We start from the raw sequence: 21,470 nt of genomic DNA on the forward strand, positions 1-21,470 counted from the left end.
ATAAGGATTCTACAAAAATCACAATTGAGTTATCTATTTCAGACTGTTAAGGGAAGTCAGGGGCTATTAAATGATTTGTCCCAATCACCTAAATGCTATAAAACTACTTTAAATCCTCACACACATCCTGTGTTTTTTAGTGCATGTATTTTTAACAGAAAGAAATGCTAATACCTTTATTGCAGACATTTGGGTATGAGACACATTTGTGTCACCAAACATGTCTTGTGGATGCAGGCAACACCAACAATGAAAAACAGACATTTCTTTTTAATAAATGTATTTGCATTTAGTACAGAAGCTCACAAGTGGCTACACAAAGCAACACAAAGCAAGAATGTGACATCATATTCAGAAGCCATCTCGGTGACTTCCTGATTCACACACACACTGAGGTTTTTAAGCAGGAATGTTTCAACGCTATTGCTTCTTACTAACCCTGAGCAACAATCAGTTACAGTCAAACCTATAGACTCACCCATGTGATCACTAACATCCTAGATATAACCTATATTAGTAGTACCCTATAGGGAAAGTACAACACTAAAGCAAGTGAATTAACGCTTTCTTACATCTCTTTTTTTAACATAAAACACGTGTACCCTTCACTGAAGTATTCATATGTGGTCCTCATTTCACAACAATGTTACATTTACACTCCTGGAGGGCAGAAGTAGGAGCTGAGCACCTTTCTACGCTTTCTCTTAGAATTATACTGCATCATAGGATTCACCTCAATAGTCTAAACTGGCTTCTTCTCATCTTGTTTCCTTCATTTGCAAAGATATACTTTGAGAATTTGTAACTACATTCTATAGACACGTTAGTGTAAATTTGTCCATGCCTGACAGGATACTAATAGAAAACCGCTACTACCATAGGCTACTACTAACTCACAATGAGAAGTAAATGTAACAGAAGCCCAATATTCTTTCACTGGTTTGATAAAAGAAAGGAGAAGAGAGGAAGCCGTTTCTCACAACAGAGATGTACCCATCGTCTACAAGTAGAGGGACATGGTCTAATACCTGAGAACTAAAAGCTAGAAAAGGTACAGAGCTAGCTAGGCTACGTCTTTAGAAAGGCCACACACTGGGCTGAACAGTCCATAAGGCACCAAGCTTGACACAGGAACATATGAGGATGTGCTTTTCATTAACATAGTTGAGCAGCAGGGGAGGGCTGGGGGAGGCAGAAATGGGGAGGACAGCCTCAACGTGTGTTTGAGATACCATTCCTCATTCCATGCATTACAACGAGGCCGTTCCTCCCATTCCTACCTCCACTGTTGTGCAAGTCTTAACATAAAGACATAAAGCAAAGCTTATCATAAAGGAAAAAGGTGGGTTGTGATGTCAATATCCGTAACATGTTTGCACTCTGTGCACAACTTGGAGAGAGAGAAACATACACTCTACTACCAGCCAGGATTTTCATTCACTGGTTACAGACATTTTCTTTACACTTGTCTTAGCTGCTGTGGGTTACCAGCAAGGTTCGAATTACATGGGGGACTGGGGCTGTGCACTCCCTTAACGAATCAAGAGTATAACGTGACCACTAGTGATCAAATGATATTCAAAGTATAACCGCTGGTCCTACAGTTTGAACCCACTCAGCCGTCATTTCCAGGCAACCCCACAGCAGCTACAAACAGAGGGAACACAACTGATCTCTACTAAAAGCACCCTCCATACAATGAGGCTGTCTTCTGAGTTCATACAATAATCAGCATTTCCATCAAGAAATATAAAACATCTATGCAATCAAGGTTTACAATACTGTCCTTGTGTATTCTCAAAACATTTCATGTATTTTGTTAGTATGAGAATCCTACATTATCGCTAAAATAGAAAGACTACTCCGAAAAAGGCATCTTTAACTATTGACTATCATCTCAACCTTAAGGCCCTATGACTTTCTCTCTCATTTAAACCCTGATAGTGATCTCCACCTGTGGGTACTTTACATTACGTTAAGTGTATTGCTACCAAATCTAACCCTACCCATCTACCCTAAACACTGTGTAAATCTGAGATGATTGTAAGGGTGTGCTCCTCCACTGTGCTTTTTAATAGGCTAGGAATGGTGTCATACAGCTTAAACCCATCTCTGATCTGCTTAAGTGTCTGGCTGGTCAGACACTCTAAGGACAATCTAGGGATTGGACCAACCAGTAGCACTTAACAGAATGCTTCCCAACACTACATATGGAGTTCCTACACTCCCTCCCTTTTACTTTACCTCCCAACCCCTCTGCACTTATCTTCACTACTTCCACGTCCAAGCCCTAACCAGTGGGTGTCACTGTTGAGTTAGGTACAGTATCACTTGAACCATTAGAGGACAATCGGGGGGGGGGGGGGGGGGGGTATTCAAGTGAAATTAAAAACATTTCCAATTCGCTCAGTCATTGTGCATATTCCATCTATTCCAGTGCTCACACTCTCCTTTAATCAATAACCCACAAAAAGAACATAAAATGCAAAAACACAAAACGCCAAGGTAACACACAAACGTGAAATGTGCCTGCGACAGGACAGGACAGGTTAGTTCAAAACAGGCGAAGTGCAAGTGCTAGAAACAGGCGCCACTCTGAGCAACAAACCCCTCTTGGTCCTCTTTTAAGAGACGCCACAAGGAAAAACGGATCCTGGGACAAGCACAGAGGAAGTAGAGGAAGTAGTACCCTGTGTGGCATCATCGCCGCTCCTCCATGATGCTCTGTTGCAGGAGAGATCAGTAGTGGTCAGCTTCGCCATGTTGAAGCCCTGTTGAAAGCTGCAATATATTGTACACAGTTCCATAGCAAAGCAGTGGTCCAGTCCATCTCCCATGTGTTTTTTTTGGTGTGCTTGAGGGAGGGGGGGGGGGGTCTGTATCGGTTGGGGAAAAGTTTAGGGGTTGAAGATGAAGTGGTGGAGGGATGGCAGGAGGGATGGTTTTCACAGCAGAATCTTTGGTCCAGGGCCAAAGTCTAGCCTTTTCACCAAGCTGCAACACAGAACACAATTCTATCCTTACTCTGAATCCCGGGTATGCTTTTGAATGCAACACTGCAACATTATCTGAATTCTCATCATTCACAGTTGACCCCAATTTCATGTCTTAATTTGGGAACCTTTAGTCACTGCTGTACACCCAACACCCCTCCCAAGTACTCACGGGGAAGGGTTTCATTTGAATTTTCGGGACATTCTACGCAGCGTCAGAGCGTAACTCACCCCTTCTCGTAGAGGCCGTTAGTGCTGGTCGGCTTGTCAGAACCGTCCCGCTGGGCAGGCGGCGCCCCCTGTCCTCCAGTGAGGGCACTGCGGCTCGATGTCTGGTCGTTGACGAACTCTCGACAAGACGCCAGTTTGGACTCAAGGTTCTGAAACGGCAAACATGCGTGGTGTTACACACACACACACACACACACACACACACACACACACACACACAATGTAAGGTTACAAACACACAGAGGGACACAGACACATACACACCAACACACGTGTATACACAGGCAACAGGACAGACAAAATGGTGTCACATCACAGCCATAGAGATATCAGTACAGATAGATCAGAAACAGCAGTGGATAGCTGGTATCCATTCAATGGTCATTTCTGGAGAGATGCACGTTTTGTTTTTAATTCTTGTCAGTCAGGCTGCCACTCTCTCTTCCCAGATCTGTTTGTGCTATCGGCCGACACCAACTACTGTCGTTGTCATGGTACCGTGGGTAATAGGAGTTGGCCAGTAGCGAAACAGATGGGGGGGGAGCCACCAGGCTAGTTATTCTCTTTAATAACACATTCGTATTCGGGTACATCCCTAGAGTCCATGGCCCATGACTGAGGACATTAAGTTTCATTAGCGATATGTTGTCTAGTGTATTGTCATGTGATGCTGCAGGGTTTGTGTTTGTGTGTTTGTGTGTTTGTGATAGACAGTCTCTGTCTGAACAGATCTCTGATTGTGGCTCCGGTTTAACAACTGTGTTTACTGTATGTCCTGCAAGGCCTGCAGACTATTCTGTTCCATCCTCCTTTCTCTTTAAAGGGGTGGAGTTCAGACAGTTCATAACACTTAGTTTAGTTAAAACTAAAAATAAAACGAGAGAGAGAGAGTACATACATTTCATAATTAATTATATTCCAATATAATGTTGTATTATAATTAATTTAACAATCGAACGTGACTTCCGGTATCAACCACGCCCACTTAACGTCTTCTATCTGACTAGAGATCTATATCATTTTGTAGGTTGAACAGATAATGACATCTCTGTACCCCCCTAATGGACTCAATAAAAAAACAAGGTCTCTGCAGTGTCCTCAGTGACCACAGAGACACAGACACTCCCCTCACACAGGAGGCCACAGTTCTGAGTGGCTTTGAAGATTTCACTAATATGACAGGAAATGTAGGGGTCTTCACAAGGTTCAAAAAATGTGGACCCATTTCGAAATGGACCTGTGGATTTCCTACCGGAATGGACCCGTTCTTATTTTGAAATAAAGACTGTACTAGACTGTAGCCCTGGTTTTTGATGAATAAGGGTGATATACTGACAATATGAGACGCTGTCCTGATCAGAGCTGTTTATCGGGTCTGGACGGGTCTGCTCTGGAACAGCGTTCATTTTGGCAGGCTTTTTAGTTGTTTAGTCTTGGTCTTGGTCTTTGATTGAAGATGCACATTAGTCATTTCTGTCCTTCTTGGTTTTGGTTGACCAAGATTGAAGGCATTTTAGTGTGGTTTTGGTCTACAAAAACTCCAAAACATTTTAGTCAAGTTTTCGTCGATGACTAGGGCTAGACTGTCTGTGGAATGAAACTGCAATGGAATATTTTCAGTTTTTTTGTCAACTGGAAATGGACTGGAACTAAGAAGGATGGAGGAGACTGGGTGTGACTAGAACTGGTGTGCATCTTCGTCTAAAGACTAAGCGCCTGCCAAAATTAACACTGCTCTGGAAACAAAAAGACCTTGACAATAAAGGACTACTTTAGTAATCGTTAAGTACTTCTGAAGTACTACTGTGACCTCACACAGAGGTGCTGGGGACGTGGACTGTGTCCATTGTGTTCATAAGCAGCTAAGCAGAGATACGACGGTTCAAGGCTGCCCTTACCCCCACTTTCCTCAGCAGCTCTCCAACGATGTTCAAAGCCGAGATTCGCGCCGACATGGTGAGAGGAGTACCAGCTAAGCTGTCACCTAAACACACACACACACACACACACACACACACACAGTCAACTACAAGAGTCAATACAATCATTTTTCAAGTAATCTGAATGAACTAGCCTATCAATGGGCAGACATGGTGTAGGTGATGTATAATACAAGGTTCCAAATAAGCAGTGTTACTTTAGACAACACACACACGCATGCACACTGTTCTGTGGCTCTCACCTCGACTGTAGGAGGAGGCCGGCGGTGTGGCAAAGGGGTTGGCTGAGACATGGGTTCTGGTGGGAGTGGAGAGGAGGGAGGGTGGGAGGGTGGAGGGGGGGGATGGGAGGGAGGTGTGGAGAGAGAGAGGACGGGAGGCAGGTGGGGAGGTCTTGTCGTCCAGCTTGTCCAAGGAGGGCTCTTTGGTGATGCTGAGAGACGGCGGGCGCTCCTGCTTCTGCTGCACAGCCAGCTCCTGTCTCAGGTCTAACACACACACACACACACACACACACACACACCACTTAGTGTGTGCACTTCCATAGGATAGAGGACGTTTCCACCATGTTAGTGAGATCTGTCGATGAAGGGCAGTGTACACACTTGCAGATAAGGCTCGACAGTGTACACACTTTGCAGATAAGGCTCGACAATCACAACACAATGAGACGGACAGGCCAAACTTCTGGACTCACAAAGAGGGTGGAAATCGCTTTTTGGGGACTTACACTGAGCACTGAATGCTGGGAGATAAATCGACTACAACCACTGACGGATTGAGAAAAGCATGAAATCACTCTGGCATCTAGCACACCCACAGTCAACCCACAGTCAACACACACACACACACACACACACACACACACAGTCAACACACACATCAGCCCCCAGAACAACAGGACCATTCACTCATCCGCAAGAAAACACTACAGCCAGTGTACATCAACGAGACACACAGGAACAAACAAACAAACACACAGCATTTGATCGAGCACACGCACGCACACCACCCAAAACTCAGAGGCTAACCAACAGCTACTTCCCCCAGGCGATCAGGCTCATAAACAAGCCTACAGTAGACAATTGACCATCATCCCCAAGCACACCCCATGTATACAGCTGGGTTTCCGTTAACCGGTAATTACCGGTCTTTGTCCGATAAAATCTGTTGAAGTCCGACATACAGGAACCTATTCGGTCATAATGTCCGGTGAAAATAATTCCCTCTAAGCACAATTTGAATACAATTTGCTAAAATTAATTTGTCACATATTCTGATTCCTTCTACATTAAAAAAGACGAATATATAGGCTATATGTTTTCTTTTATTATTAATGTGTAGACTAGCCTACGCGATGAACAAACAGCGGCAGGGTTGCCAGATGGGATTGACAATTTACAGCCTAACTAGTCCGCTAAATCAGTGTTTCTCAACCCTCTCCTCGGGGCGCCCCAGCCGCACCACATATTTGATCTGTTCCACCACCAGCTCACCTGATTCAACTAATCAAGTACAAAGCAATTATAGTTTGTACTTGATTAGTTGATTCAGGTGTGCTGGTGGTGGAACAGATCAAATATGTGGAGCGGCTGGGGCGCCCCGAGGAGAGGGTTGAGAAACACTGCGCTAAATAACCGCTAAACCCAGTAGCCCATTCGGCGGTAACCCGCCCCATCTGGCAACCCTGTCTCTCAACGGCGCGAGTAGTTTAGTCAGTTAATTTAGTTTGATCTAGTCTAAATAAAACCACTGCAGTGACCGGAGTCAAGGTTACTGTTCTGCGTGTTTTGGATGTGCTAGAGCACAGTGAATGACCACAGAGGGCCGTGAGATGCGGCTAGTAAAGGACGCTAGCGGCCATCTCAACCCCGTTCATTGATTGAGCCTGCCGTGCCCGTTCCAGCCCTGAGTCGGGAGAAGTACTACGGGAGTAGTGCGCTACTATCGACAGCCTGGGCTACTGGTATACCATTAATTAGGATTGATTAGATTAGGTTGACAATACCACACTACATTTGAGTTTAGGGATATCAATGTTATATATTTGTGTATGTTTTATCTTTATGTATTAAATGTTATAATTGTTCCACATTTGAGACCTGTCTTCCCCCCACTCAGTTATTCAGTCGGTGTCCATCATTTTAGTTCAATTTAGTCTATCTATAGTGTTAGAGTTTAATTTGTGCCACTAAGTTGAAATAGTCCACGGGTGTGTATCCCCCCGATACATCCTCCCCATTCTCATACTCCCGAGTCTGAGTAAGTATGATTTGACACTCTTGACAGGCAGCTAGACTTAATGCCTTCCCAATCAGCGAGACGTGGTTATAGAAATGACGTTGTTTTATTGATAAAAAGGCTAAAACTGGAAAGAGAATATAGAAAACGTACATTACTGTCGTGAAACTATTTAACACACTTCAGTTAACGTAATGTGGAGTCCGTTGATCGATCGATGCAGTCCGTTCAAATAGCCATCAAAAGCTAAACTAGGCATACTTCAAATGACCAATTACATACTCAAATCCCATTAATGCAATTGAAATAAACATCTTAAAGTAGCCTACAGTCGTAATTCAAAGTAGCAAAGGTGACTAGTCTGCCCAGTGTGGCGCGCGTGCAGCCCTGGACATAATATTATGCCATAGTAGCGCATGCGAATCATGAACGCCTATATTATTATATAGTTTGCATCTAATCGTATCGGATGAGAAATAGACATTAAATGGCATAGGCCTATATAGTCTACACAACAGCTAATCACCGCTACAAACACCTATATTATATTTTAATATGATGACCGGAATTTCTCCCGTTTGTCCGACACATTGAAATCTTCCCGGACACGTTGACCGGCACCAATTTTTTCTAACGGAAACCCTGGTATACAGACTACCTAAACCTTAAGCTCACAGCTTAAGCGACTTTACTACTTGAACTATCTATTTTATTTACTATTTATACTGCTAATTGTATCCTGTCTTATTCGTCACTTATCTCCTGTACTATTGTCACTTTTTATCTTGAATTATGCCTATTGCCTTATTGTCTTGTGCTGCGATGTCAGGAACCGAAGTCTAAGAATTGTACTCTCTAACTTGTGTAATGTGATGTAACAATAAAACATGAAACTTTTAACACACACACACACACACACACCTCTAGCCTCATCCTTTAGCCTCTGGACTGACTCCAGCAGGTTCTCCTTCTCATCCAGCTCACTCTCCAGGAAGGCGTTCCTCTCTATGACGTGGTTCATCCTCTGTTCAAAGTCCTCCAGGGACATGATGGTCGCCCTGGGTGGAGGAGGCAAGGTTCAATTGGTTATCTATCAGTTTAGAAACGTTTTACTTACCAGACGAAGTACCGGTAATTAGAATTAAACGGTAGCTCCTCTGAAAAGAAACGATAAAGAAACAGTCATCCTGTTTGTTACATAGACCTTACATTAGTGATAAAAAATACATTTAAAAAATGTAATTGAACATTTAAAATGATTGGGGCTTTTCGGCATGGACTGTGAGCTAATGGACTACGTTTGGCCTGGCCCTCCCTCCTCACCGCTTGGCCCTCTCCAGGTCGTCGTTGGCCTGCTCCAGCTCTCTGATGTACTTGCTCAGCTGGTCTCTGATGGCCGTGGTCTCGGCCAGGTCGCCCTCCAGGGTGGAGATCGTCCTGAAGGCCTCCGAGTGCTGCGTCTCATACTTCTCCTGCCATAGGGGACAAGAGGTCACACACACACACACACACACACACACACACACACACACACACACACACCAGCCAGGGTCAAACCTCAGGCTGCACTGAACATCACCAAAAGTTTCTAAATGTTGCACTATTTGGCATCTCAATAATATCAAGGTGGCTTAATTTCCTCATCTGCACTGATGTGAGAAAACTTGGCCATGTTAAATGAAACATTTGCTAGTTTAGTATTCATAGTGGTGTATTCATTGAGGGAGTGTTCAAGAGTTTTATTGATTTCCCTAACGGTCATGCTAAGCCTAATCGTTTTTTATTTGCAGCAGTTAACAGCTACTGTTCTGAACCTAGATATGAGACAGCAGGCTTAGCCTGACCGTTAGGGAAATGAGCCGATAACCCTGCTGGCATACTCAGTATGATATACATCACTTCATATATTCAAAACATGAGGTAGGCATTTATGTGAAACTGTAAACCGTTTTATCTAAGTAAATTATGGCAAGTCAGACCAATTCAGAAAAAGTGACCAGGTCAAGTCATGTGTCAGACTCAAGCTCAAACCTTGCCACAGGATATGTAATCATCATTCACGACGGGGAATCATGGGGAGTCACTGAAATTCTCAACCGTCACAAAATGACGTCATCTCAAGCACAGGCATGCTTTGGCCAAATACCAAAAAGTCCATAGATTCCACACACCCCACTAATCTACTGCCCTACTACTCGACTGTTGTGGGATCTATGCTGGGCTTATGAAAGCTTTGCTTAGTGTTAGAAACAGAGATGTAATAAAGCTGACCTTGGATCAGTCTTAAGTTGTAAAGAGGAAAGGCAGTGGGAGGTTTGGAATGTGACCATGCGTATCCTTCCCCTCCAGACACAAACACACAGCAACAGTCATCAGCTGCTTTCCCTGCTCTGAATCAGCCCTCTGTGGGAGAGTGAGCGTGTCAGGCCTGTGCGTATGTGTGTGTGTGTGTGTGTGTGTGTGTGTGTAACTGTATTCTCTTCATCCAAAGTGGACAGCTTTCCAGAATCAGACACACAGACATTGCTTTACAATGTCATCACAAAGGCGCACTTCAGACCAACTCCCTATTGAGAACCTCCACCCATGTTCTGCAGGCAGGAATGGCTCGTAAACTTGGGGCCCTATATCAGCTGACTGATAGGAAAATCCCCCATTCAAATCCATCTGTAGGCATCCAATCAGATGGGCTGTGTTCTTGTACGCAAAATAACATAACTGGAGTTCAGCAGACACATTTGCGTAATGGTGCACCGGTATGACCTTTCTAGAGTTACATCTCCACCTACTTTTATCCTGGTCGGAAAACAACACCTAGTGCCTTCGCCTAGCCCCTACGCCTCAGCTGTTTTTAGATCTGAAGGAACCAGATAGGTGTAAGCAAGCAAGCGGTCTAGTTCTAGACCGTTAGGTGAGACTCCATCACTGCCTTGTGCACCTTGTAGTTCTCCAGTTCCATTCGTAGCCGGTTGTTCTGTGTGAGGAGGTCTCGGTTCCGCGCCTCGCACTGCTTCAGTTCCGTCTCCAGCTCCACCTCGTAGTCCCGGCTCATCTGCTGGAACTCCTGAAGCTCCTCCTGGGACTCCTCCGCTCTAGGACAGCCGCAGAGAGGTCAAAGGGTAAGGGAGTCATATGGTCACTAAGGATACAGGTCACATACATACCAACAACACCACATCATATACAACACAATATATACATACACACTTATATAGCGCCTTTATCCAAAACGCTTTACAACGGCCTCACATTCACCCACCAATGGTGGCAAGCTACCATAATAAATTAATTAATAATTTTGCCATTTAGCAGACGCTTTTAATCCAAAGCGACTTACAATTACGAATTACAAGGACATTCCCCCTGGAGTAACTGAGGGCTAAGTGCCTTACTCAAGGGCTAAACACTAGTAGTGGTGTGGTTTCAGGCGGGATTTGAACTCACAACCTTCCGATCACAAGTCCAACTCACTATCCACTAGACCACCACTACCATGCACGGCGCCGGCCGCTCACTGGGAGCAATTTGGGGTTCAGTGTCTTGCCCAAGGACACTTCGACATATGGCCAGCCGGGGCTTAAACCACCGATCTGCCAACCTTGCGATCATTAGACGGCGGCTCTACCTCCTGCGCCACAGCCACCCCACAATAGAGGGGCGTCTTGCTCTAGTCTAGAGGTTTGTATAATTGGATTAGAGTGGATAGATAGTTGGGAGCACGGTGTCGTATGCAGGTTGGTGCGTGCTACTGTACAAATCAAATCAAATCATGTTTTATAGCGCATTTCTCACAAGATGCGACTCAATGCGCTTTACATAATGACAGAGCCGCAAGCAGGCAAAAGTAAAAAACCTGTACACTGTGTAGCCAGGAAAATCCCCTTGCAGCCCTCTACTCAGAGCGACTACTACCAGTTTGCCTACCAGCACACAGTGGCGAACCCCAAACCCCCAAAGATACAAGATACCCATCCAATGCTTTTAGATCATAGTGAACAAGTGTCTCTCCAGGGGGAGAGGGTAGGATTCGGGACTGAGCACCAGTCTCCTACACGTTACCTCTGCTCATGCTTGGAAGCCTGCTCTTTCCAGTAATCAAGCTCTTCCTCCAGAGACATGAACTTGACTGGCTCAGGCTCCCCCATCTCTGGCCACAGTAGACAACCTTTTCACTGGTCTCTTTTTTCCACTGAGTCTGTGGGAGGCAACAAACAATGAAGAGGAGAGTGAACTTGACACTGGTGAATCTGACTGCACTTCCAGTGTACACTGATGACTGCTAAACACCTGCAGAATGAGTTTGTTCCGTGTCCCTGTTAAATAAAGTCAAGAAACTTTAGTGACATCATTTTATGATACCACGTTTGGTCCTGTCAACATCATTGAATAATGGCAATAAAGTTGATAAGAATCTGATGACAAAGCTCCTGCATGGCTTATGTTCATTACAATTCAAAAAGAAGGCTGCTTGGTGATTGAGTTCAAGTCAAGTAATCACTAACCAGGGTGCGAAATAAGGGGGAGCTCGGGGAGCTATAGCTCCCCTAGTGGTGACATGAGCTCCCCTGGAAACATGGTTTGTGAAATTTTGGGGGAGCTCTAAAATATTCCAAATTGCGATGGATTTATTCCAAGTTGTGACGGATTTTACCTGGTGTAATATGATTTGTAGAGGCATACAATCTATTTTGATGTTGGTATTAGGTAATATAAATGATATATAATAGCCTATATAGCCTACATATAGGCCTTTATTGGCTACAACTATGCGACAGTAACTTGCAGCGGGGTGCACTGACGCTGAACCCCTCATAGTGATAAGTAGGTGGACAACGCGTGGTGCTGAAATAGCCGACATGCGGTGTGTGGTTTGAAAAAAGTAACGCCAGCTCAGTAAATAATTCAAACTTAATGTTTACTTATAGGCTATGTGAATGTGACTGCACCACACATGTGAACAGTAACAAAGCAAATGCAGTTTAATTTTATGAAAAACATTGACAACTAAATCGTATAAATAAAATAAAAAATGAATCCGCTTAGCCTATATGCTCCTGAAAAACATTTAATGACAGAGCAAACACGCTACATTACTAGGGATAATAATTACAATGAGCCATTCATTACAAATAGAAAAAATAATATTAGGCTATTAAATCTCACTTAATGAGAAAACTGGCATCTCCCATCGGTCACTATTTGTTGGCTATCTGGTGATATGGACGTCTTTGAGTGTCTAGAAAAGCGCTATAAGTCTAATGTATTATTATTATTTATTATTATTATGGACGTCACTTTAATCCGGCAGTTCTCAAGGTTTTTATGCACCAATCGATTCCTCTAGCGCGTCTTTATCGCATTCATTGACGAAAAGGACGACTCGCATGTATAGGTGGTGGAAGGGAACATTCATTGTGAGCACGGAAGATGTGAGTCTCACAACGGCTTTGCATTGATGAAACCAGGTAGGATGAACGTATAGTTCGCTGTCCATTCCTCTTTAAATGCCCTGTTTTCACTGTCAACTTTCCTCTTTACACCTTTGGAGAGTGACATGATGTTTCTCTTGCTAGCTAGCAGGTTAAATGTTTAGCTAACTTCACCCGGCACCAAACAACCAATCCAATAATAATGTGACCTTGTCTGGGAGGAGGGGGGAATCATTATCAGAATAAAACTATGTTAAATAATTATTAGAATAAGTTAGGCTGCGCTACATCGTCAGTCCACACATTTATTATTCAAAACTATGGAAAAGGGTGAAACTACGTTGTTGAGAATCACAACACAAACTCGCTAGTCAAGCCAAAATACAGCAGCGAAATGGATTGAACTTCTACCTAGTTAACTAGAACACTACTTTACATTGTTACCTAGTTAACTACAACACTACTTTACATTGTTAGCAGGCTCACAAAACAAGCCGTGTTAAATGACTAGCGATGTGTCATTGATTTTCAAAAAAAGAAAAAATCTGTAAGGAGATTATTTTTTTTTTGCTTTAATCCCTGGGCTCCCCCGCACACCGTGATTTAATTCGCACACTGTCACTAACTAAAGGAAAAGTAATATCCCAAGTTTCAGTGAGCTCACTGTGCTGAGCTCATAAAGGACACCAGAAAAGGGTGTGTCTGCTATCATCAGCTGGCGGCAATACTATTACTTGAATTTGGGTCTAGCTTGGGTAACTACATAAGACAATATGATGTGAGCCTTTTTCACCTTTAACACCTTTGTACAAAAAAAAAGATTCGTGCAAATAGTCTACTGACAGTAGACCAAGACAGAGTGGACTAGTCAATTCAAACTTTAAAAAACCTGCTATAATACTGCAATTCAAATCCTCTAAGAATGTGAAACTGTATAAAAGTTCTTAGCTTTATCAGCCATATAGAGATAGACTTGAGAAAGAATTCTGGAAACAGAACAGAAAGGAAACAGAACAGGGGAAGTGCAGGTTGCCATTCCTCCACAGCTCGGCTGGTTGTTCCAGACGCCGGCTAACGACGTTAGCTGCTGTAGCAGGCTAGGAGCTCTGCCACCATAGACTCACATATCACACTGAAGTTATATAGTCTTTCTTTTTTTTCAAGTTCCAGTCAATTTAACAAAGAAATAACTGACGTCAGGATAAATGAAGTAGTAGAGTTGAGATACTTCTCTATAACTCTATCTACTATCTGTGGTTAGCCAAGTAGACGGCTAAGTAGCGGACCAACCTTTGTCAGACAAGCTAGCTTTGCGATTTAAATCCCAGCTAACCTCAGCTAGCACGCAGCAGCCGGCTCTCTTCGGTTTGTGAAATTAAGCCGGTCCAGGCTTACGAAAACGCCGGGAGATTACTGTTAGCCAGATACTCTATACAACTTCAGATGGACACACAACGACAGAATAAAACTAAAGTGTTAAGCAAGCGCCTCTCGTAACGTCCTCGTTGAAAGTCAGCTGTGAAAGTAGCAACAAAGTTGCCACATAACAATGCTGAAAGGCTGCTGTTCATTGGTCAGAGCCTGCTCCAACCACCGGTCTGCTGTGGTCCGCGTATCTTCTCGCCATTGGTCAATAAATAGTGACAAGCAAGCGCTTACTACAATCATTGGTAATCGCTTGTTGCTTCACTCATCATAGACATCCCTAATCTGTTCTCTCAAATAGATATCGTCAAAGAATCTTTGCAAGGGCTCTCTTATATTGTCTGTTTTTCAGCTTAGTTCTGAATTATACAAATGCAGTTGTAAACATTTTTAGATGTTTATATTATATTATTTATTCAAATATTTTAGATGACTTTTCATGTGGTAAAGGAGATTTCTTGTCTTATTTTTTGACTGATATTCGCCTCTGTGTACAATGTGTCAATGTCATAGCATGGAATGCCTAACACTAACAGTCTAACTTATTATTGCTTGCATTATTTTGGAGCAGTTGGAATAAATGCAAGCAAACCAAGAGTAGGGTAGATGGATGTCTCCATCTGCGGCTGATGAAAGAAACTACAATTAAGAGTGATAGGTCTTTAAAAAGTGTCATAATATAATATGCCCACTGATCTAGTCTGTTTTTTGTATAGATGTTTCTTTAGAAAATCAGACAAATACACTTTTTTAATCATTTTATTTGACCCTGTTCTTCAACCCACTCATATACAGTACAAAGATACATTCCACAAACCATGAGAAGAACATGTCAAACCAAATCAAGGCATTTTCATTGTTCCATAACTCATGCATTTATGCAATCATGAACTGTCATAGTCAAAACACACGTTGCTCTGTAGGTTTCACAGCATGAATGTACACTGCCAATTTTGATATACAGTGGGGACATTTCAACTAGTATGTAAAAAAATCACATGAGAGTTGTATTGTTTAAATCTGTAACATTCGCTTCTTTTGCTCACCAGAATCTCTTGATGGAGCATCCTACTGAATATGGATAGTTAAAAAGATGTCATGCTACAGGTGTGGCATTGCTAGAACTGTTGATTATGTACATAAGCTATTTGTTGTCAGTTATGGGTAAGGTTTGTGAATGTTGGTGGTTCATATTACATTTATGGTTAGACAACACTGCATTTCCCTAATTCAATATCACTTTCATGACCCTAAACGTCCCTCCTGGTGAAATTAGTTCCACTTCCTCTTCCTGAGGTGAGAGGTCAAATTTGCTATACCGGGCAACCTTGTCCTTGAGATTATCTATCTGATCCTTGTTAATCCACACGCACTATCACTATGGCCCAAAGCTGTTACGTTACGTTACCTTGTGGCTTCCCCCAAAAGATCACACGCCCACACACGCACACACACACACACACACACACACACACACACACACACACACACACACACAAACACAAGAAATATACTGGATCTGTGTTCGCTCTTTGTCAAAGCTGCATAGATAATGTTCTCTCAAGCCTTAAAGGCTAAGCTATTGAATGTCAACACTAACAACACAATTAAAAAGGTCAGGTGTTGTATCTTTAACCTTTGACATTAGAGTGACCTTCATCATTTCTACCCAGGGGTTTCATTATCAGGGAGGGTGTAACCATGCTAGTCAATCTCATACAAATCAAACCACCGTAATAAACAGGGAAGTGTTATTCTGGGGACCCCCATACCCACTGAATGTATTGATGTTGATCCAGCCCTGTATTGTCAAAGCACCACCATCAAAAGTCAATGCATAATTCAAACCTTGACAAAAGCCTTTTCTCTACCAACCAAAATCCAATGTAACATATAAAAAGAAAGTAATAAATAATGTTATGCTTCCAAACTCTCACTCACTCTCACTTTTCATATACTGTACCTTGTCATATAATCAATGGACAATTTACATTAACTTGCAACCATTTTTAGAGAGTAAGCCCTTAAAATGTTTGTTTGTAAACCTTAGAGCTCGGCAAATGGACATCATTTGCGTTTCTATGAAAATAAAACAAGATGACATCAAATGTCGCACACAATAATCAAACAAAAGTCATGAGTAATATCAGACCAGGGCACAAATAAGCAGCTAAAGTCCTTGAAAATCACTTGGTAAACCAACAATCAACACACATCAGAGAAACAGTATCCACACAACATCACTCAACACTCCCACTAATTGTTTTGAGCTATGCAGACATTATTACTTCTATTTTATGTTATTTACTGTACTATCTACACTGTATGCATTTAGCATGTCTCAGAGTATTCAATTGGAATAATATAGCAGTAAGCCTACAGTATTTTTGAGGACTTGTATACATCTGTGCGAATGATCTGAATGAGAACTTCTACTGTAAGAGGCAGGTCAATTGAGGTATCGGGTACTGATTTGTTTTGTTATTTTTCAAATGAAACTATTGTAATCTTTAGCTATTCATAATTAAGATATTCTCATATTAGGTCATTGTATTTTTGTACAAACAGTTGGTCCTGTTATAAATGCGCTCCCATGGAATTAATAGATTCTATAAAACATTAAACCCAGGTGGATGATGGGTACTACAATAACTCAGAATGCCTAATAGTGTCACCAGAGTAAAGATTTTTGCCTGAAAATGAAAATTGAATCTATAATATCTTGTTGATGTAAGCCTGCAGTATCTTGTTTATATACCTCTTGTTCATGGATACATGTATAAGGTATCTGGGTCGATGGCAACCTATTTGATTAAATAGACATTTCAAGTAATAGGATAGCTCTTCATCCTTCAACGGTCATTCTGGACTTGTCAAGACTTGTAGAACGAGACACATGCACACGCACGCACAGACAGACACACACACATACACATACACACACACACACACACACACACACAATATTAGGATAGACCATTTATAGACCGTTAATAGACTAGTACACAGTGGACAATCTTGTCACCAACAGAAGGCACAACGGATGGGATATAGAAATGTATAATACAGTGCAGATTGATGTCTCCTATTCATGACCTATCCCACAGAGATGGCATCATTTAATGTGGCGGGCAGGATTCAGACCTGTGTCTCCCACATGGAAGACGTGTACCATTAGGCTGAGAGGACATCTTCAAGCGCCACTTGAGTTTAATTGTCTCAGGCAGGGCTACCTCATCAGTAAGAGCATGATTCCAAATCACCTCCTGCTACAATGATTATGAACAGCTAGAAACGTTCTTTCATGCAAAGTCTTTGCCTTCCAAACTGAAATAGTTTGCAAGGTCATGCAAAGGTTTGCAAGGTCATGTCTGAATGAATCATGTAGCACAATCCTGTGTAGTCCAACAATGCCTTCTGTTACCCCTGAGGAAATAAATAAAGTTGTATTGAATTGTATTTTCAGTTCTCGCTCTCTTCCTTTTGTTTTTTACGGGCGAGCCTGGCCTCACGTGCTGCCTGCAGCCTGTCCCGGGGATCCAGGAGGAAAACCAGAGCAACGGCTGCTGTGCCGTCACCATCCTGGCGGGAGAAACAAAGGAAGGTGGCCCAGAGGAACGCACAGCAGCCCATGAACGCTGTGCGCAAGTAGAGGGGCATCAGCATGAAGTTCAAAAACTAAAGAGAGAGAGAGAACACAGGAATGAGGGAAGGAGGGAAGGAGAAAGGTGAGACTTAAGGGAGGGGAGAGAGAAAGGAGGGGGGAAGTAGTAAGGATCATGTAAGGGTAGAGGGCCGGAATAGTGTGAGAGCAAGGGAGAGAGAGGGGGTGAGGGGTTTAGAGCACGTGGGGTCAAGAATGAGAGGGAGATATTAAACAAGACAGAGAGGGACAAAAATAGGTTGTGTGAGAGAAAACGGTGCAAAGTGCAGGAGGGTGAGAGAGTGACAGGAGCAGGGAGAAGGACAGAGAGAAAGAGAGAGAGACAGCAACAGATGTCATAGAAGCCTCAGACAGACTGTATCATGAATACATCAGATAAATACTCACTGTAAATAAATAGCAGACTCATTATATCTATAACAGTAACAAAGAATTATAAGAATTCCAAAACAGACCAATGGGTGACACTGCATGCAATATTGACACAGCTTAGGATGGGACAATGTTTATAGTAAAGTCTCTCATGCTGTAGCTTGTAAAGGTGTGTAGTGCATGTGTGTCCGTTCAAGATGTTACTTAAAGATAGATCAATGTCATCCTGTTTGTTTACAGTACCTGCATAAAAGGCCAGTACATGAGTCCAGTCTGTAATTCAAAGGGACAAAATGTTATGGGGAATCAAAATATACAGTACTACCAATATCAATAACCCACACATTTAAAGGTCAGTTCTTGTAAAGGTCATTTACCATACAAGTCCCTGTGTAGGTCGCCTATACTGAATGGAGTCTAGGCCTATTTATACCAGGGTTAGCCTCATACCACAATAGAATTCGGACAACCTTCCTCTCTGATGACACAATGCCCTTGGTCTTTACAATTGGCACATGATTCGGGGATTTCAGATTTTGAAAGCAGAGGCCCTCTGCTTTTTATCCACAGGCCGTAATCGTCATGAATTACCCTGTCCCTGGCGGAGTGCCTGCTGCGCAAAAGCGGTGCCACAATCTGGGTTAATCGGGGGTGAGCATCGCGCTATGCGGAAGGTGACTTTCCTTCCTGTCTCGGGGCCTGGTAGTTCGACCTTACCTTGTATGTGTTGAGGAACTTTTCCCTCCAGTCCTCAAAGATATCCTCTTTTTTCTCCAGGACACTCACTCCTATAGGGAAGAGTCAAGAGTACACAGATGTCAACCCTGCGCATTCACAATTCATCCTTGCGCTCTTACGCATGAATCATTACCACTACCAAGTAACGTGATCTCGTAGTTTATCTAAGCACGAGAGTGATGATAATTTACTGCCATAATATGACCTTAGAAATGGCTTGGAGGCCTCCTGTACAGTACACTCACTTCTATGATTCATTCATCCCCTTATTAATAGCCACCATCGCCAAGACGCATCCAAGGTTATCGGAATTACGCAATGGCCAGTTTGGTTATTGGCCAATTTCTCAGATGAGCTTTGGTATTATTAGGTTACAACAAAAACCATGCGTGTTCATTACCTGTGTAGAAGACACTAGTTGCCAGGGGTGACGCAAAACTTTGGTCCAGGAGCAGCTTCCGAAAAAGCATGCCGGCGGACTTTCCCGGGAAACGCCGTTCCAAGGCCCTCAGCCAGAAGTAATTAAAATTGCCATGGAAACTGATCGCCACGATAGCGACATTTCTTGTGCGTTCCCAGTCAATTTCGTCTCTTTGTGCGACAAGCTGGTGAACGAGGTCCCCACCGGCGAACAAGCACCCATACAGAGTAACGTTGGCAAGCCACGGGAACCTTTTGACTGCTTCTTTTAAAACGGCTCTTCTCATTTGGACAGACATTATTCCTTAGCTAACACGACACAATTCATTCATGTTAATCAAGGCAAAGGATCGGGTGTTCCAGCCATTAGAGTAGTGTCACACATTCTTTGATCTTTAGGGACTAAGATGATCCATCGAAAACTTCCACCAGGACAGTCATGGAACGTGAAGTAGAAACCTGGTAACCGGGTGTAATCAGGTGCCCAAACAAATCCTGCGCGTCAACTCCTAATCTGTGGGATTGTGTCGGGGAGCTGAGATTTTATACATCGTTTCAACTGGTCCACAAATCTCAACAACACCTGTTCGCTACGGGAGCTCAGCGGATAGGCTCTTTGAGCCATCCTACTGTATTGCAAATCTGTGAAGCTGCGCGTGTTGCGTGCGCTCTTTACGCACACACACACACACACACACACACACACACACACACACACACACACACACACACACACACACACACACACACACACACACACACTCTCTCTCTCTCTCTCTCTCTCTCTCTCTCTCTCTCTCTCTCTCTCTCTCTCTCTCTCTCTCTCTCTCTCTCTCTCTCAGTAGCAAACACACGCATACACACAACAAAACAAAACAAAGAAGTTATTTTTCTACCATGTTAATTCGTGAATTTCATATTATGCCCGAGAACATGCCTTTCTTTACCACTTTCTTCCATTGTGTTGAAGGACAGTCAGCTTTTGTATTTCATATTTTACAAAATACTATATTACAACCATTACATGCACTGAAAACTATGATTGGAGAATAATAGACATATAATAATAAGAACAATAAGAACAATAATAATAATAATAATAATAATAATTATTTTTAATATTATTTAACAACTTTTTATTTGTATAGCATTTTCCTTTTATATATATATAGATTAGATATAAATATATATATATATTGGTAATACTGGAGTGAAAATTATATGAACATGAAATTGAAATGAAAATGAAAAACAATTCTACATGTAACCACTAGAAGGGGGACTTTACCATTGACTGGGACTAAAACCGGTGTACAAAATGTAATGAACTCCAAGACAATACAACATATTTTTTTCTTACGCATCCGAAGTACCGGTTTGGCTTTCATTACGCATGCGTCGAGATTTTCTTTATGAAAATCTCGCAAAAAAAATAAATTAAAAAATATTATGGTGTTGGTGTTGAAATGAAAAGAAAACAAATGTCCAATCTTTACACATAGCCTTTGGCGAGGATGTACCTTAGATGCAACAAGCATGACGCAAACTGCAGTATTTCAACAGTAGGCTTTACTTCATAAACTGTAACAGTATTTGAGGCTCAGAGGCGGGTACAGGGAGGGGAGAGAAAGCATTATCGTCATTCAATTGGGTAGTTAAGCGGTCGATCAAAGTCCTACGCATGGCTCTTCCTCACGATTGGATGTCGGCTGCAAAACCCAGTAAAATATCATTTTTGGGTGGTCCATAAACTTCAACGCATCAGACGGTGGAAGCGAAGGGATCTGGAACTTTAGGATGACCATAAACTAATAAACTAAGCACGAATCAGTCAGGTATGAGATATATTTTTAAAAAAATCATATGAACAAAAAACAAATTTATCATGAATTGATGTTTGTTTGTTCACATTGAACTGGTTTGTTTGGGTGTGTTCTTTCCGCGGACTTGTATTTCTCGAGTGTCCGCCAGACTTGTGAGAGCTGATCTGAAAGGCTGCATGTGTGGATTTCCATGC

The 21,470-nt window shown here is 42.5% G+C and overlaps 2 protein-coding genes across 2 annotated transcripts; both read right to left on the minus strand.

Annotated features, from left to right (window-relative positions):
- Positions 1-2,863: 2,863 nt before the first annotated feature.
- Positions 2,864-14,291, minus strand: nde1 (nudE neurodevelopment protein 1). Its single transcript, XM_080522519.1, has 9 exons — positions 14,168-14,291; positions 11,465-11,600; positions 10,344-10,497; positions 8,729-8,877; positions 8,327-8,463; positions 5,407-5,652; positions 5,123-5,208; positions 3,225-3,373; positions 2,864-2,994 (listed from the first exon to the last, which is right to left on the minus strand). Exons 2-9 carry the CDS (start codon positions 11,548-11,550, stop codon positions 2,946-2,948), a joined length of 1,056 nt encoding a protein of 351 aa, XP_080378645.1. The 5' UTR covers positions 11,551-11,600; positions 14,168-14,291; the 3' UTR covers positions 2,864-2,945.
- A 3,430-nt stretch (positions 14,292-17,721) lies between these two features.
- mpv17l (MPV17 mitochondrial membrane protein like) lies at positions 17,722-19,740 on the minus strand (the record flags this gene model as incomplete). Its single annotated transcript, XM_080523714.1, has 4 exons — positions 17,722-17,937; positions 18,539-18,568; positions 19,013-19,083; positions 19,434-19,740. 4 exons carry the CDS (start codon positions 19,738-19,740, stop codon positions 17,722-17,724), a joined length of 624 nt encoding a protein of 207 aa, XP_080379840.1.
- Between the last annotated feature and the right edge of the window lie 1,730 nt (positions 19,741-21,470).

This window comes from Nansenia antarctica (assembly GCF_963989245.1).
Source record: "Nansenia antarctica genome assembly, chromosome: 2".
In the NCBI taxonomy this organism is placed as follows: Eukaryota; Metazoa; Chordata; class Actinopteri; order Argentiniformes; family Microstomatidae; genus Nansenia; species Nansenia antarctica.

Bases quoted from the DNA above. Each gene is read 5' to 3' on its own strand.
- nde1 (XM_080522519.1), bottom strand. From the start codon at position 11,550: ATGGGGGAGCCTGAGCCAGTCAAGTTCATGTCTCTGGAGGAAGAGCTT. The intron at 10,498-11,464 runs GTAACGTGTAGG...CGGCTGTCCTAG, and splicing joins GCTTCCAAGCATGAGCAGAG to AGCGGAGGAGTCCCAGGAGG. The intron at 5,209-5,406 runs GTGAGAGCCACA...GTGTGTGTTTAG, and splicing joins GGCCTCCTCCTACAGTCGAG to GTGACAGCTTAGCTGGTACT.